Source organism: Marasmius oreades, chromosome 6 (genome assembly GCF_018924745.1).
Source record: "Marasmius oreades isolate 03SP1 chromosome 6, whole genome shotgun sequence".
Taxonomy (NCBI): Eukaryota; Fungi; Basidiomycota; class Agaricomycetes; order Agaricales; family Marasmiaceae; genus Marasmius; species Marasmius oreades.
Window position 1 is genome coordinate 2,382,661 of NC_057328.1, and position 16,696 is coordinate 2,399,356.

The 16,696-nt window shown below is 47.7% G+C and overlaps 8 protein-coding genes across 8 annotated transcripts; 3 read left to right on the plus strand and 5 right to left on the minus strand.

Moving 5' to 3' along the window:
- Nucleotides 1–40: 40 nt before the first annotated feature.
- E1B28_010225 (uncharacterized protein) lies at nucleotides 41–1,576 on the minus strand (the record flags this gene model as incomplete). The annotated part of the gene is made up of 8 exons (XM_043155179.1): nucleotides 41–163; nucleotides 208–320; nucleotides 373–509; nucleotides 565–715; nucleotides 768–821; nucleotides 878–939; nucleotides 1,007–1,086; nucleotides 1,136–1,576. The coding sequence occupies 8 exons, from the start codon at nucleotides 1,574–1,576 to the stop codon at nucleotides 41–43; spliced, it is 1,161 nt and encodes a 386-aa protein (XP_043007643.1).
- Nucleotides 1,577–1,739: 163 nt separating this feature from the next.
- Nucleotides 1,740–4,750, minus strand: E1B28_010226 (uncharacterized protein). Its single transcript, XM_043155180.1, has 15 exons — nucleotides 4,271–4,750; nucleotides 4,112–4,220; nucleotides 3,920–4,052; nucleotides 3,809–3,864; nucleotides 3,681–3,757; nucleotides 3,360–3,621; nucleotides 3,212–3,308; nucleotides 3,149–3,158; nucleotides 2,883–3,100; nucleotides 2,730–2,821; nucleotides 2,477–2,674; nucleotides 2,289–2,416; nucleotides 2,120–2,228; nucleotides 2,030–2,067; nucleotides 1,740–1,977 (listed from the first exon to the last, which is right to left on the minus strand). The coding sequence occupies exons 1-15, from the start codon at nucleotides 4,685–4,687 to the stop codon at nucleotides 1,849–1,851; spliced, it is 2,073 nt and encodes a 690-aa protein (XP_043007644.1). The 5' UTR covers nucleotides 4,688–4,750; the 3' UTR covers nucleotides 1,740–1,848.
- A 1,626-nt stretch (nucleotides 4,751–6,376) lies between these two features.
- E1B28_010227 (uncharacterized protein) lies at nucleotides 6,377–8,447 on the plus strand (the record flags this gene model as incomplete). Its single annotated transcript, XM_043155181.1, has 13 exons — nucleotides 6,377–6,548; nucleotides 6,599–6,655; nucleotides 6,705–6,758; nucleotides 6,808–6,830; nucleotides 6,883–7,138; nucleotides 7,200–7,248; nucleotides 7,305–7,373; nucleotides 7,428–7,503; nucleotides 7,560–7,647; nucleotides 7,701–7,796; nucleotides 7,850–7,951; nucleotides 8,017–8,161; nucleotides 8,225–8,447. 13 exons carry the CDS (start codon nucleotides 6,377–6,379, stop codon nucleotides 8,445–8,447), a joined length of 1,410 nt encoding a protein of 469 aa, XP_043007645.1.
- Nucleotides 8,448–9,229: 782 nt separating this feature from the next.
- On the plus strand, nucleotides 9,230–10,802 carry ACT2 (Actin-2; the record flags this gene model as incomplete). Its single annotated transcript, XM_043155182.1, has 9 exons — nucleotides 9,230–9,253; nucleotides 9,306–9,342; nucleotides 9,400–9,433; nucleotides 9,486–9,554; nucleotides 9,611–10,207; nucleotides 10,264–10,335; nucleotides 10,395–10,539; nucleotides 10,598–10,736; nucleotides 10,792–10,802. The coding sequence occupies 9 exons, from the start codon at nucleotides 9,230–9,232 to the stop codon at nucleotides 10,800–10,802; spliced, it is 1,128 nt and encodes a 375-aa protein (XP_043007646.1).
- A 738-nt stretch (nucleotides 10,803–11,540) lies between these two features.
- Nucleotides 11,541–12,266, minus strand: E1B28_010229 (uncharacterized protein; the record flags this gene model as incomplete). The annotated part of the gene is made up of 3 exons (XM_043155183.1): nucleotides 11,541–12,013; nucleotides 12,067–12,148; nucleotides 12,198–12,266. The coding sequence occupies 3 exons, from the start codon at nucleotides 12,264–12,266 to the stop codon at nucleotides 11,541–11,543; spliced, it is 624 nt and encodes a 207-aa protein (XP_043007647.1).
- A 208-nt stretch (nucleotides 12,267–12,474) lies between these two features.
- On the minus strand, nucleotides 12,475–12,927 carry E1B28_010230 (uncharacterized protein; the record flags this gene model as incomplete). Its single annotated transcript, XM_043155184.1, has 1 exon — nucleotides 12,475–12,927. The coding sequence occupies one exon, from the start codon at nucleotides 12,925–12,927 to the stop codon at nucleotides 12,475–12,477; it is 453 nt and encodes a 150-aa protein (XP_043007648.1).
- A 598-nt stretch (nucleotides 12,928–13,525) lies between these two features.
- Nucleotides 13,526–14,800, plus strand: TMS1 (Membrane protein tms1). The gene is made up of 2 exons (XM_043160775.1): nucleotides 13,526–14,131; nucleotides 14,195–14,800. The coding sequence occupies exons 1-2, from the start codon at nucleotides 13,612–13,614 to the stop codon at nucleotides 14,605–14,607; spliced, it is 933 nt and encodes a 310-aa protein (XP_043007649.1). The 5' UTR covers nucleotides 13,526–13,611; the 3' UTR covers nucleotides 14,608–14,800.
- A 155-nt stretch (nucleotides 14,801–14,955) lies between these two features.
- Nucleotides 14,956–16,449, minus strand: E1B28_010232 (uncharacterized protein; the record flags this gene model as incomplete). The annotated part of the gene is made up of 3 exons (XM_043155185.1): nucleotides 14,956–15,057; nucleotides 15,116–15,952; nucleotides 16,009–16,449. 3 exons carry the CDS (start codon nucleotides 16,447–16,449, stop codon nucleotides 14,956–14,958), a joined length of 1,380 nt encoding a protein of 459 aa, XP_043007650.1.
- Between the last annotated feature and the right edge of the window lie 247 nt (nucleotides 16,450–16,696).

Below are 16,696 nucleotides of genomic sequence, written 5' to 3' on the forward strand. Positions count from 1 at the left end.
TTACAGATATGTATTGTACGTGTTACAAAAAAATACACGTCTATGGCTTCTTCACGTTCGGCACTTTCTTACTTGTTTGGGACGCAGACCCCATTTGGGATGCATCCGGGGTCTGAACTTGTCGAGCCTTCGTTTCCTCTACTACCTGAATGACATCACGAACCTATGAACCGTCAAATGGGTTCTGCTCTTAAACTTTAAACTTGCCATTTGGTACTGTATCCCACATAGTTGAAGGAACCTGTTCAAGAGGCCGTCCTTACTCGCTTTGTGCGGGATGACTACTTCGTATTCTTGCAGTAATGTTTTGCAAATTTCCCCTATCACGAGTCAGATCATGAAATTAACCTCAAGACACCCGAGGACGCTCACCATCTAGGTCGAAGACATCTTGTAATGTCTTTGGGAAAAGGCGACTGACGGTGCCATCGGATCGATACAACTTATTGACAAGTTGACGACTCGGATCGCGATCCTTCCGAAGTAGAGCATTCGCCCTCATGCTCTCGCTGTTTTTGTCAGAATAGGATCTCGCACTCGGAAGGAGGGATCTGATCCACTCACGAATTGTGTAGTTCGAGCCGAGATGCATTCAGCTTCGCTCTGGTGTCGGTCAACTCCTTGGTCAGCGCATCGGGAATGTATTCCTTCTTCAAGTATTGGGTGAATTGCTCTTCGACGACGCGGTTCACCTCTGCCTCAACCTGTGCATCCACTGAGCCGGATGAGAACAAATCATCATCGAACGCAGAGCAAGCCTGTCTGACCTTGCCTCTGAATTTCGCTGACCAGGCCGTTGTTCATCATGTCGTTGTAAACCACTTGTATTCCGAGTGAGTACATGCAGTCGGAGTGTCCTTGGCTAGAGGATACGCACACTGTACCTCCTTCATACCGTCCTCGTGGTATTTATTCAGACTTATCGACTCCTTCCGGATTCTGTCAATGCGAAATGTCGCTAATCAGCACACTCCGTTGGCAATCCATCGTCGCAGCCTAATCATACCTGTCCAGGTCTGCCTCAACCCGCCCATCTCCAGGAATTCCAACAAGAAGAGTCGTCCTCTCAAGCTCTTCGAGAAAATCCTAGTGCATGTCATTCAGCTTTGACCTCACGTAGAGCCCTGCAACTTACAGATAGCGATCTTATACCTCCTTCCATTCTTGTAAGAGAAAAGTGGATGCCTGAAATTTCGGGGGGCGTCGCGGTTGTTGTGAAAACTGAGGACATTGAAGAGCGTCTGCTTAAATGTAAATGCGTGGAGCCTGGTGTAGAAGTCAAAATAGAAGAGTCCGTCTCTTCTATGGTTGCCGGATGAACGATCTTCATCTCAGGATGCGCAGAAACAGATTCTTGCGGAAGGGGGTCGCTGCGGGGCTCTGAGGTTCGACTCGAAGCCAAAATAGGAGAGTCCGTCTCCTTCATGGTTGCCGGACGAACGATCTTCATCTCAGGATGCGCAGAAACAGATCCTTGCGGAGGAGGGTCGCTGCGGGGCTCTGAGCTCGGAGTTCGACTCGGTGCCAAACTAGAAGAGTCCGTCTCCTTCACGGTTGCTGGACGGATGACCTTCATCTCAAGATGCGCAGAAACAGATTCTCGCGGAGGGGGGTCGCTGCGGGGGTTTAAGTGAGTTCGACTTGATTTAGTCTATAAGCTGCGCGTTCTGGTTTTAGCTTCTGTTGGAGGGGAACATGAGGTTGCAACGTGCATGATTCAAAGGTTCAAGTGGATGAAATCGTGGCACTCGCGGGAAACAGATATGAAAGGGTGATGTAAGATCCACGAGTGAGGTACATTATGAATGTGATGGTATACATATAACTATATCTAATTAGGACGTACGGTTAGTGAGAAGTCTCGTCAGGGTGGTTGTTATCAGATTCTTCTAGTTGTGGGGTTGACTGCGGACTAGAAGACGTTGCATTTAACTGCGCAGCCATGAGTTCACGAAAGCGGGAATCGGGTTTGTTGACCTGTGAAGACTCTGAAAAACTGCCAATCGAAACGGGTCTTCGTACTACGTACCAGTTGCCGATAGGTTCCCGATTCTGTGATATGACCGTCTGTGATATCTTGGTGAGACCGGTCGATAATGCGGGAGTAACGAATACTTACCCTCAAGTACCACGATCCTTTCAGCTCGTGCTATAGTAGACAACCTATGTGCAACAAATAGACATGTAGTTTGCCTTTTGCGAAGTATCTTGTCCACAGCATCGTTTACCTGAAGAATTTTAGTTATACGTGTTCTAAAGGTGAGACGCGAAGGGATACAAAATCATACACGATGTTCCGAAGCTGCGTCTAGTGAACTCGTGGCTTCGTCAAGTGCTAATATTGCGGGCTTCTTGAGTAACGCCCGGGCAATAGCCAACCGCTGACGTTGACCACCACTGAGGCTCATTCGTCCGACTAATAGAGGGTTATTTCAGAACTCCATGATATAGAGAGGTGGAAATAAAGTCAACTGACTCTCAGTGTCAAATCCCTTTGGCATCCCCCAGACAAATTCGCAATTCGCTTCCCTTGCCGCTTGTTCAATTTGTTCAATTGTAGCGTTCGAGTTGCCGTACGCGATGTTCGACGCAATCGTGCCGGTAAATAAGACAGGATCTTGAGGTACGATACCTATAATGCTGCGCCATGATTTCAGAGAGAATTCACGTATATCTGGAGATACAGGCATTGAGAAGAACTCTCGGAAGTTTAGGCCCGATATTATTACCTTGTCCATCGAAAGTGACCTTTCCCTTCACAGGGTCATAATAGCGGAGAAGTAGTGACTGGACCGATGATTTTCCGCTACCGCTTTTACCACTATGTTTTGGAGAGCATCAGTGCTGGCAACCTGCATTCGACGAATAAAGTACAAACGGACACGATTGCAACACTCTCGCCGACTCCAATCTCCAAATCAAACTCCTTCAGGATCTCGACTCCTTTCCGACTTGGATATTCGAACTGAACACGTTCGAATCGTACTGGTCCTCGTCGATCGGGAGCAACAGGGACGCCAACGTGTGGAGGAATGGCCGGTTGCCTGTCCAAAAGGTCGAAGATTCGTGTCCCTGCGCCTATCCCTCGCATTATCGAAGCCTAGCACGAACATTAATGACAGCAAAACCGTGGTCAGAAATATCGTACAAAGAATGACCTGAGTGAAAATGACTCAGAGAACCGGAAATTTTCCAAGAAAAAACCACGTACGTTAACATTTGTAAACCACTACCAACATATACTGTATACAATAGTAGACTCGTCAAATCACCGACGGATATATGGCCCTGCGAAACTAGGGATCCACCTACACGTAGAGATTCAATAATAATCGAAATGGTGGATTTACGGTACTTGCCGTAACCTAGCAATGCTAGGAGAGTGACATTGCCGCTCCACCCTGTACTCCCGAAAAAGATCCCAGTAGCTACAGCCTCTTGCCTCACAAGTGTTAGAACGGCGTTCACGCGGTCGTGAAACTTGGCCTCCTCCTGGGGTTGAGCATTGAAGGCCTGAACCGTTCGTAGCGCAGCTAACGATTCCGAAGCTACTTTGGTCATTTCACCCATTGCTTCTTGGGTCTTGTTGGACAACTTCTTGAGGTATCGGCCATAAAAGACCTATCGTTACAGTAGTTAGATGTGTATGGCCAGATGACGAGTTGAACACTGTTACGGACTGCACCAAGAGAAACAGGTGGAACCAGACAAAGCATCAAGGTCGTCAAAGTGGTTGAAATGTAAAACATCGCGCCGACTGTGTTTTCCGATCAGGCTCGGTTAAATGACAAAGATCTTGAGTACTGACGTCCGACAAACGACATGACTATGGCTCGCAGCCCATCCGACAGATTCTGAGTGACACTGGATGACGTTTTTGAGCAAAGAATCAGGGAAGGGACGAACGACGCCGACACACCTTTCTCCAACAATGCTAGTGTCAACACTCAACCGGCTTATGACATCTCCTTCACTCTTCTCAACGAACTCGACCTCTTGAACGAGCGACGCGGCATACGTTCTCTCCCTCAACCGTGCAACAATTCGCTGACCTGACTCAGGTTAGATGGTTAGAAGGGTAGTTGAAGAAAATAAATTCACACGGACGCACCGGCCATCCTCATGAGGAACGAACGTCCAGCATTCGCAGCAGCAGCAACCGTAAAAAGAGCTAGCAACACTCCAGAAGCTTGCCATATACCAAGACCGAGAGGGATTTGCTGTTGAATTAAGAACATGAGGTTTCGTGATAGATTGAAAGGGAACATACCGGGCTTGTCGAGGAAAAGAAGTCGATCAACTTTCCGATGAGGAGCGGTATAGACATTGAGACCGATGAGGAAACCAACAGTAGCCCAACAGCTGTCGCCAATGGTTTGCGTTCCGGCTTTGCCAACGCAACTATTTTCTGAAAAGACGAGGCTGTTCCAGTCGATGATGCTCTAAGTCTGGATATAGATGACTTCAAGGTGGAAGATATCTTGTTCTGGCTCGAGGAATCTTCTGTGGGCTGTGTTTGGCTGGCGAATGAGCGTACATGGTACCGAATTCCATGCCCTCTTGTAGACAGCGAAGGAAGATGATGCTGTCTTTGAAGTACCAGTGGGCGTATAGCAACTTGTTGTCGAAAATGAAACGGAACTAATATCAATCTCGAGCTACATAGCCGGGCAAACGCACCCTGCATGATAGGAAGGACCAAGGTCGTTGGCCGGAATGTTTGCAAGGATGAGCGGAAAGTGGAAAGTGGGAAATCCTTGCATTTGGTCACCGATAACCGGGTGATGGCTCGCGCATCGCTCTCTCTATACTCCCACGACTACGATATCCCTTTCGCCCTATGTACAGCGACCTTCAAAGCTTCATTAGCTTCATTATTTAACTTATATGGGACCACACATCCACCACGCATAGCTTGACTCCAACCGAACAACCATCGTTGCACTCCTACATATCGCCTCGTTATTCGCGCCGGAAGGCCTCAACGTTAACGGGCGGCCCGCCTATAATCGGATATCATATATGTTTCAACCAAGGAGCTGTACGTTTCGTGGTCCCCTACTTTGTCTCTCTCTCATCTTGCCTATCTTCTCTGGAAGGTATTGCAGCGTTTTTGAAGTTCTGAGAACGGTGCAGACGATCCAGCTCTGTTCAAAGACCATGCCCCCATTGAAAAGATACCTCCCCACTCTCTGCTTTCACCCAGTATATATGCAAACATGGATCCAAAAGTCTCGCCGCCATTGCAAAAGACAACGCCGACACGCCACAACTATTACGCGACCGCAAGTATACTATGAAACCTTTTATCACGACACTCTCCATCCTATATTTCTCTCCCGAAAAATATCCAACGACCTTCAGTTGTGAATGTATCGTGATGATGTCCTTCGGGTTGTCCTGTGCTTCCTCGGCGTCTTTGCTTACTTTTTACTATCTTTGCTTCATCTCTTACCAAACTCTACCTTGAGGGTTAACTTTCGTATGAAACGAAACGGGCAAGCATTGGCTTGAAACTCTAACAATCCGATATAAAGAAAGTTCTGTGTTCTATATTCTTTACATGCATTTCCGCCAGATTGAAGAGAGAGGACATTCCGAAATCAGCATTATCGCGTTTCGTCTGGACTTGGACGTTGTATGGAACAAAAACGCTTCATGGTCCTAGAGTCCTTGTAGTTCCAAGTTTGAGGCAACTTCGATTAAATCTCGCCTCTAACCTAGGCCCGAAATCGCACTCCTACAGCCGTTTCTCGACCTGCTTATGGACATCTTTATTCCCCAGGATAAATACCTTTGCGACGTTGTGTCTACAATTACTAACAATCCAGTGACGATCATCGTCACAAACGAGACTGTGGAACCCCGGAGACTTTGATCGAATGGATTTCCTTTCTATTGCATGGGCATGGCGAGCTTTAGTTGAAATCTTAGTGGTGCGATATATATTATAGTCCCTCAGGAGCCTCTCCTTCCCGGCAAATGCTATCACAAAACACGACAAGTTGTTGACTCTTACTCGGTGTTCAACATATAGCCTAATGGTGATGGTTGAAACGTTGAACGTTCGTTGACCAGCTGTACATCGCGTGATGTCTATCGTCAAAAACCTCGCACAAACTTTAAAGAACCCGACCAGAATCAGCCGTGTTTTTTCCTTCCCGATCCTTTTCAATGTCATCGTAAAGGGTACCCCACAGTACCTGATTTCCATGCGGCTGCAATTTCCAATCTCAACCTCATCGTTCTCAAGTTCACTGCAACACAATGGGCACCTGGTCCTGGAATTCTGGGGAATTACCGAATGACCTCCGTATCCGTGCGAGCTTCGGATGCCCTTTAAAATTCGAGTTCTGGCAGACCATCCAAACTAGTCATGTTGTCCTATATCGCGCTATCCGTTTTGGTTCCATTGCTATTATCATCATGTCTGGCTTCGCCTTTGCAGACCCCTCGGGAAACGACTCTGGAGAAGAGACAGTCTTCGTCAATGATCACCTTCGTTGATCTTGCAACTAACACAGGAAACTCTGTTCATCGCGCATCGGGTAACACTGACGTTTCCACCGTTTCAAACCGACCACTTACTTTGTTCCAGGTTTACTCTATGGTGTGCCTGATCCCGGCAGTCAAATTCCATCCAGTTTCTATACAGGTTAGTTGTGAGGCTTCGTGCCCGAAACGACTCACATCTGCTTACTTAGGCATGGGTTTCAACCATCTAAGTGCCGGTGGGGCTCAATTCCCGGATGCATCCGGTACGTCCCAAGAGTCAAATTTACGAGCATTGGCGTTAAAACAGAATAGGGTGGATCGGTGGAGGATATACCGTACGTTTTTTGTGTCCTGAGAGTATAAATAGTGGCCTAACATTGTTGTTAGGGACGTTTCCAAGATGTCCTTGCGAACTACAAGACAGCGAAATCGTTCGGTGCTCAATTCATGCTCAAGACTAGTGACCTCTGGGGAGCCGATGCCACTCAGCCAAGTAATGCCATTTGGCCTGGCGATGGTGGAAGTTATGCGGAATATGATCGATTCCTTACCCAACTCGTCAGCGACCTGAAGGCCAACGGGATGACTGACATCATGTTTTTGATCTGGAATGAGCCTGACCTTAGTATCTTCTGGGCTGTTGGTGGGTTTGATTTTGATATATTCGACGCATTCATCTATGGCTAATGCTAATGCTATGCTAGGCATTGACCGCTACCTCCAAACATGGACTCATACAGCCAATTTCCTCAAGTAAGCGGAAACCATAAACTTTCACCTCCTTCTCGCTCAAATATGTTCTCTGGCAGGTCCAACCTACCGGGTGTTCGCATAGCAGGCCCATCCTTCTCCTCTCCACCTAACTCTGGAAACACTTGGTTTGTGTCATTGAAAAATTGAGTGTACGACAGTTATTGACTGACTTCCGATAGGTGGCAGCGTTGGCTTACGGAGTGCAAGAACTCCGGTACTGCCCCCAACGTTTACACCTGGCATCACGAGTTTAGCGTGATTTATATTTGTTTGCTTCTTCGTCTGCTACGATTTGAATCATCTACACGCAGACAAACGATAATTTGAATGATCTTTCCGTGGCGCAGCCCAATATGGTCAATCTCATTAACTCTTTCGGGCTACCTATGGGCGAATTCAGTCAGTCGGTCGTCTCGTTCGTGTCCATGTGCTGATCATTGTCCGATATGCAGTCATTGACGAGTACGGAATTCTCGCCGAGCAGGTGCCAGGAGGAGCTGCATGGTGGATCGGTAGCTTTGAGAGGTGGAACATGTATGGATTAAGAGGTATGTATGCTTTTTACTACACGAAAGGACGTCGTTCATTTGTCTTCCCCCAGGTAACTGGGTTAGCACATGGAAACTCCAGGACTTCTTTGCTGGCCTTCTCGGAAAGACGAACAATAATGACAGGTTTGGTACTGGGTATTACTCTAACGGAGGTGAGAAACAAACAGGTTTTTATCTTGAACAGTACCACATGACGTTCTCGACGGGTATTATCCAGAATACCAGGTGTACAAGTACTACGTGAATACGATGATTGGCCACCGGGTGAAGACCACAAGGAGCACTGACAAGAAGATGGATTCGTACGCCGTCGTTGACACTCACCGTGTCCGTATCCTTGTCGGTGGCAGGCAGGTTACTGGGTGAGCTTTCTTGTCTGTGTTAATTTAACCCTCTTTGCTAACGAACTTACTCTTCCTGAACAGCACTTACCAACTTACGATCCAAAATCTCTCTGTCCTCGGTCTTCCGACGTCTGGTACCATTACAGTTCACACCTTTGAATTCCCTTACACCGGCGTGACTGGCAGAGTCGATGCACCTACGGACCTGGGAACAGTGGCCCATACGTACTCGGGAAACACACTCTCCTTCCCAATTTTCCAGACTAGTACGACGACCACCTGGGCGTTCGAGTTTGACTATTAGGCTCTGTTTGGTGTTATGCTATCCAATCTCATATTTAACTGAATAGGTCAACATCCGTAGGATGTACATGTACATTAGCCTGATGCTTGTGGAACCTTGGGAATACAGAGCGTGCACACCATTCTACACCTCTTAAACTTACGGTATAAAAGGAGAAAGAGTACGACTCATGCTCGAGACTATATCCGCATCCATGGTGCTAGTTGTTGCTTCTCTAAGCAGAAGGTATCCTCTGATTCATCTTGAGATCTACCCCGATGACGCGGATGGGCGTGTTCAAACTTTCGAGGTCTATTAGATCCATGCTTTGTCGCTTTGAGCTGTGCAAGGTTGCCAACGCAGCCACGCAGCCACGTAGAGTTTATTCTATTCGGGAATCGCGGCCATTGGATATGACGATACCATCGGGCTTTGTCATTTCTGGTGGGCGTTTTCCGTGTCGGTCGATGACCCGAGCTCACTGTGCTGTCTTGTTCAGAGCCATTTCTGCGTCATCCAATACTCCGCAGGACTGCTTAACGTGTACGCAGTTCGATATCAACATCATTTCACGTCCTTGTCCATAGCGCTGCGCGGACTACGTGCCGCTCGAGTTGAACGATGGACAACATGGCGAACTGAGGTTTGCGCTCGCTTCCGCGGGTCTCCATTCTGCGCAGCGTTCTAATTCACGATCCAAACGGTAATCATGGGCGTATAAGAGGAAGAAAATTCTGGACCAAGAGAACACCAACAGACGCACGCCCGACACTTTTCGATAACAATTCACTAAATCAACTACGATGGAAGACGAAATCTCCGCTATCGTAAGTCAATGTTTCGCAGCAAATTGTTTGCACTAACGCCACTTGGTTTTAGGTCATTGACAATGGCTCTGGAATGTGTAAAGCAGGCTGTCAGTATCACATATCTCTTGAAAAAAAATTCCGGAACTCACACTCATTCCTCGTAGTCGCAGGAGACGACGCTCCGAGAGCCGTGTTCCCGTATGACTTTATTTTTTTTGCATTGAGCGCTCCGAGTAACGAATGCCTGCAGATCTCTTGTTGGACGACCTCGTCATGCGAACATCATGGTTGGGATGGGAAATAAAGATTCATATGTTGGGTACGCATTTCCATTCGCTGACCTCAATCCTCCGTTTAGTCTCTTCTCTGTTCTAGCGATGAAGCGCAATCTAAGCGAGGTGTACTCAACCTCAAATATCCAATCGAACACGGTATTGTGACGAACTGGGACGACATGGAGAAGATCTGGCATCATACTTTCTACAACGAGCTGCGAGTCGCTCCCGAGGAACATCCCGTTCTTCTCACCGAGGCACCTCTCAACCCCAAAGCCAACCGAGAGAAGATGACCCAGATCATGTTTGAAACGTTCAATACTCCGGCCTTCTACGTGCAAATTCAGGCTGTCCTCTCGTTGTACGCTTCTGGTCGAACAACCGGTATTGTCTTGGACTCGGGTGATGGTGTATCTCATGTTGTACCCATCTACGAAGGTTTTGCGCTCCCCCACGCCATCCTTCGTCTGGACCTTGCCGGACGCGACCTTACCCACGCGCTGGTGAAGAACCTGACGGAGAGAGGGTACCAGTTCACCACCTCGGCTGAACGTGAGGTTGTGCGGGATATCAAGGAGAAGTTGTGTTATGTTGCGGTAGACTTTGAGCAAGAGATGGTGACGGCTACACAGTCGTCTTCTATTGAGAAAAATTATGAGTTACCTGATGGCCAGGTCATAACGATAGGAAATGAACGGTTCGTTTCTTTACTTCTGGCTTTACTGCAACATGCTCATCGCACGATCTTCTTAGATTCCGTGCACCCGAGGCTTTGTTTAAACCTCACCTGATGGGTTTGGAAGATGCTGGTGTTCACGAGCTTCTGTCAGTACTTCCCCCCCTCTTGCGCTTATTTCCTGGCACTGACAACCTGGCACCCTTAGATACAACTCGATCACAAAGTGTGATCTCGATATCCGTCGTGATCTCTACTCGAACATCGTCTTATCGGGTGGAAGTACTATGTATCCTGGTCTATCAGATCGTATGCAGAAAGAATTGGGTTCTTTAGCTCCCGGTGGCGTCAAGGTACGACGATCTAGTTCTTTTTTCTCCCTCTCATTCCGCGCCTTGAACTTGTCATCAGGTCAAAGTTGTTGCTCCGCCCGAAAGAAAATATTCGGTCTGGATTGGAGGCTCGATTTTGGCGTCGCTGTCGACTTTCCAGAATATGTGGGTGAGCAAACAAGAATATGACGAGTCCGGTCCTGGTATTGTTCATCGCAGTGAGTTAGTTCTTGCTCGCTTTATAACAAATGATGCTCACCAGAATACGCACAGAATGTTTTTAGAGTCGAAATTGGGTGTAGGACTATGACGAGTATGAGTAGAACTAAAACTTAGTATACCTTTCATGTAATGGTGCTAGCTCGCTCCGCCACCTCAACAACTATTGGGAAGCCATAATCAACGTTTGGAATTCATCGTCTCGTTTCCAAGTTCCTGCAAGCTGCACCCGCCCTGTCGGGCAGTCCTAGCCAGTGGTGCCAGAAAACTATCGTTACTTACCGAAACTGACTCCTTGGTTTGGGTGTACCTTACAACCTTTTACGACCCCTGGTTGGATCAACTTCTCCAGCCTCAACAGCTCAAACTTTCAGAGAAAAGAAGTGACATCGCCCCAATCGCCGATCCACTCACGGTCGTCGTGACGAATAGAAGTCTGATACCACCACCCCCCAGGTGCAGGAAACTTGTGGTGGATTTTTGACGAAAAATGTGGATTTTCTAAATGACAGCCGTCGCCATTTCCGCCTCGGAGGTTCGGGTGTATTCAAACGGAGGCGAGAAAGTGCATGTGGCTCAAGTTTCGCAGATCGAAAACGACGAACGCAAATTTTTTGAACGAGTGTGTATAATATTTTGCTCACAAGATTTACATCATACAAATTTCCTCAACTTTGCCTGCACATCCTTCATATCCCCGTGGTTCCATTTCCCATCTCAATCCTTTTCATCGTCAGAGCAAAAACCTAAAGGTATCAGCAAACGGAGGAGCCGAATCAGGGGGATTAAAAACGCTATCGAGGTTACAGTAATTTGAAGAATGGGCCAAATGTATGGTCGATCGTTTGGTGATGGGTGGTCGGGTGAAACGAAAGTGTGTTCATGAATGCGGGAGGAGTGTGAGAAAGGCGGCCGTTGGCAATAGGCATATCCTCTGAATCTTCAACACTCGTGTTAGACTGGGAACTGGTCGAAGCCTCCGAGGACGACGAAGCTACTGAAGATTCTGAGGCACTAGAATCGCACCGAGACCTAAATACGCGTAAAGACGGACGGGCTGAGGTGCGTGGTAGATTCGAGGAGGTTTGTAGACTCCATCTGAATTTACGGCGCGTTGTAGTCTGTCTTTTCTGAGAAATGGTTGACTCGACGGGTGGAAATTGTAAGGTATTCGGTCTTTGCAACCATTTCTTCGCCTTGTGGAAAGCCCGCTTTCCTAACGCTAGAAGTGGAGGGCAGCTATCGGAACCAGTCTGGTCATTATCAACAATTGTATCTGTGCAGATTGTTTGAGTTGAATGGAAACGGGGCAGACAAGGAATACTTTACAAGAGACAGCACCCTCCGGTGAGAAGCGAATACAAGGAGTGTCTGTAACACTTTGAAGGGAGGAGATGGGATAAGACAATCTCTGAGGACAAGGTTATTTGTGATGAACAAGGCCATCGGAAGCGACGTACTTGTTTATATTTGCCAACAGACGACATAGGCTGCGAGAAAGTATCAAAGTTATGGCCTGCATATGACATTGTGAAGACTGAAATGGGTATGGGGGTAATGAATGACTTGGGGTGTTCTTGAACTGCGATCGGCTTTATAACCGAATCACTAAGACAAACCGCGCCACCCCTGTGTTACTGTACATCCACAACTAATCCAGGGGAAGGGGTCATGGTGAACTAAGCCTTGTTCATGTAGGTACGGACAAATCGACAGAACAAATGCCAAACCAACTGATCACGATCCTGTCTGAAAGCATCGAAGCAACCTCTCGAGGACCCCACTCCTTCTCGGGGCGACAGTAGGCTGCTCGGGTTCATGTACGAAAGAGCTATGATCCTGCTGAGCGTCCGCTTGCGGTCCGTGATGCTTCATTACGAGATCGAGTAAAGTCTTTTCCAAGTACCGCATACCCATGGCTTCTCTTTTCCACACCCCTGTCGTCCATATTGACAATGGCGCTTTCGTGAACGAGAGGGCAGGCGTCTTGGATTCCACTGTGGAAGTAAATCGAGCCCATGGCCACGACCTTCTCCCGACGTTTCCCATACGATTTGCCAACACGACGTCCGTGAATATGCGGTCACCAACTATGACGAGTTCACCATCGTCGATGGGAGTTTCCAAGGATTGAAAATATGAACGAATCGACTTGATGCAGGAGTAACTAGGCTTCAAAGAGGCATGCATGAGCACAGGAACCCCCAGATGATATGAAACGGATTCTGCCTGAAGATATGTAAACTGACCATGTAATAGTAATGTTTGCTTAATCAACGCACCTGGATGCCTCCTGAATCGAACCGAGTTCCAGCTGAATTACTGACGATGATAACGTTTCCTTTGCCAAAGATATCACGACATGTTTTCCATGAAGCCTGTAAAATCTTCAATGCGTGTCGCCTTGGAAAGGGAGAAAAATCACAACCTCTAGCTCGGGTACGAGAGTATCTTTATGCGGCAACGTCTGGAGCGGAGATTAGTTCAAGAAGTTATCCGAAAAAATTCAAAGTTACATACAAGGCAGTTGTCTTTGTCAAAGACTGCCCCTCTGTAACCTGCCTTCTTCAACGCATGGAAATTAACCTGGCGTATATCTTTTCTTCCATTAGTTTTTTACAAAGTCAAAGACTAAAATTGGCTTTCCTTTCACAGTAATGCTCGGAACAATTATTCGAGGATTCAACAGGAGGTGGAAAGGGACCAGAAGACCGGGCACATTCAGAGGCATACAACCGTGAAGTCGGCAGACAAGGATTGCCGTTACTTACTCAGACTGTACCATTAGAGCGACGTGACTGAGTGTAGTGACGCGACGCGTTCCTTCCTGTTCCTTCACGGTTGTTGATCACTACCTTCTCACCACGACGCGTAATGCAGAACGGCACAACCAACGCCAACGGAGGGACTACACACGATGAGCATCAGTATCTGACTCTCATCCGACATGTCCTTGAAACCGGGGAAGTAAGGTCAGATCGGACTGGCACTGGCACGATTTCAGTTTTCGCCCCACAAAATTTGCGCTTCTCTCTCTCCAATTCCACGCTACCTCTCCTCACCACAAAACGCACGTTTCTGAAAGGAATAGTGGAAGAGCTGCTATGGTTTATCCATGGATGCACAGATTCCACGGTCTTATCGAAAAAAAGCGTCAAGATATGGGATGGCAATGGCTCCAAGGCATTCCTCGAAAGCAGAGGCCTTCATCACAGACGTGAAGGAGACCTGGGTCCAGTTTACGGCTTTCAATGGAGGCACTTTGGAGCAGAGTACGTCGATTGCGAGAAGAATTACAATGGGGAAGGTGTTGATCAACTGCGAGAGTGTATACGAAAGATCAAGGAAAACCCCACTGATAGGCGAATAATTCTGAGTGCATGGAATCCCAAAGGTAAGTCTTTATGCCTTTCATACTACAATCGTTGCGATAAGTTCGTTTGTTATTCCGTTCTAGATATCCCTCTCATGGCACTGCCGCCGTGTCATCTTCTCTGCCAGTTCTACGTTCACATACCTCCTGAGGGATCTGAACAGAAACCGAAGCTTTCCTGTTTGATGTTCCAACGCTCTGCAGACCTTGGGCTCGGAATTCCATTCAACATTGCATCCTATGCCCTTTTAACTCATATGATTGCCCACGTAACTGGCACAGAAGCACACGAGTTGATAATACAACTTGGTGATGCGCATGTGTATCGGGATCATGTTGACGCCCTGGCAGTTCAGCTTCTACGCGAACCAAGACCCTTCCCAAAATTGAAGTGGGCAAGAGAAGGCATCTCTGATATCGAGGATTTCGTTGCAGAAGATATAGTCATAGAAGGATATGATCCACACCCAAGTATTCCAATGAAGATGAGTGTATGATCTAGTGGACCGATATTTGTTTCTTTCCATGTATTCTTTGCAGTCTCAGACTATTTCATTCCAAAAGAGTGTGTATGTTACAATAAGGAACGGTGATAGCTATATACAAATGAATGAAGCTACAGAGATGGTATGTGGCTGGAGTATCTAATGGATTATGGCAATTATAAGAGTGATACAATTTACTGTTAGGAGTCAAAGGAACGACATGGGTAGGATAGCATACAAGTCCAAGGCATACTACTTAGAGAGGGACAATCATAATTGCATGACAATGCAAGTCCGTATTATATACAGCGTGAATCGAACATGTCATCACAGTCGTAAACCAGCGATTGGGGAAAATAATCACTGCTTGGACTTTCGGAGTGAAGTTTCCGGATCTGTCCAAGATACGGAATCGATCGCAAGCATGGAAATTCGGCAGGAATCTTTGTATCCTTCAGGAGCCTAGACAACAATGACATTAACGAAAATACAAATGAATGGGTGCAACTGAAAATCGCACCTTCAGTGTCCAAAGCCCTTCATCATTGGCACAAACGGCCTGAACGCCACCCTTGACTCGCGACTCGTGTAGCGCAACATGGGCAGCACCAGCGAGGTTGCAGTGTCTCTTCAAAGCATCGACCCGAGTGAAGCTACGAAGGCATGCTAGACAACGTTGTCCCTTTCTTGGGTTGTGAAGTAACGACTCTGCATGGCGTGCAACATCACCAAGAGCAGTGAAACCCTGATCACAATCACGGAAGATGCAACGGAAGTGGCGAACGGATCCTCCAGGATGAGACTGTCTACAGTGTGCCAAAGCTTCCTTGACGCAACCAAACCGCATATCGCATCCCGATAAAGCGGGGCATCGAACAAGCAGGGGTTGGTCATAGACAGTGAGGGAGATTCCTGTGTCGTCCGACGCTCTGTTGTTGGTCCTGACCTTTTCCGTGATATTTTCCCGAACTTCACCGCGTCGTGCGGCAGCTTCGACTCGTCGGGCCGTTTGGAGTATAGTTTCTCCTTCCTCGACCTTGACACGCTTGGTGTCTTGCGGGAGAGATATGGCGACCCGGCGCTTCCTTGAAGCAGGCTGGTATTCATCATCGGACACAGTCTCGTCGCTGGAAGGAGACCACCTAGGATTCACTCTCCTCTTCCTACTAGGACGTACTTCGCGAAGTTCAACCGCGGGTGACTGGTGTGCCTCGGGTTCAGAGTCGGAAAAGTCAGGCGGTGGTGGTAGGACGTAGTCATCGATGCTAGAGTAGCCATTGGTAGTCGCCGAAGTCTCAGAGTAATAGTTCGCCAAGTCGTTTGAGACGACGGCCATCGGGTCGACACCAAAATCGAGCTAATCAAAAGAAACAAATCAATGATTGTCGACCGCAGTAATCAGAAGAAATATACCTCGTTCATGGGTAGGGCCGGGGAAACGTACGTGGAGGGCCCATCAACATAACGGCAGTAAGTTGCATTCTCTGGTGCCCAGGAGAATATAGACTCGATAGAAGGCGTTAACAAAGGAACGTGAGGAACTATCGGGGCCGACTGCGGCTCAATAGGCTGGAAGGCGAGCTCGGGGGCAAAGTCAAAATTGTAGTCCGGTGGTACGTTCGAGAAGTCCAGCTCCACGAGGTTCGTATCTTGGGTAGCAATCGAAGGGTATGTGGTAGGCTGGGTATGAAGTTGGGCATTCGACTGGTGAGACTGCCAGAGGGTATTAAGGTACCCCGCAAAAGTTGTGTCCGTCTGCTCGAGGTCTGCGTAGATCTGAGATATACAGTCTTCGAGAGTGTCCTCGTGGAACCGTCCGGCGGGTTCGATATTGGACGAGAAGGAAGACTGCATGATCGGATGATCCTGTAGAAGTGAGGTCGTGGAGGAACCTAGGGTATTGATCGAGAGGAGACTACGAGATGCGGGAAATACTAGAGAAAAAAGCGCCAGCACTTTCGACCTTTATAAATGTCGATGGCCAAAGAGAAGAATATGAACGTGGCTGGGCAAAGCAGTTGTATGTGGCTGCATTCTTCTGGGCATTGTTAGAGTCCACGACAAGCTGAGGATCGGTTTCCACAAAAAGGAATACTGGCCT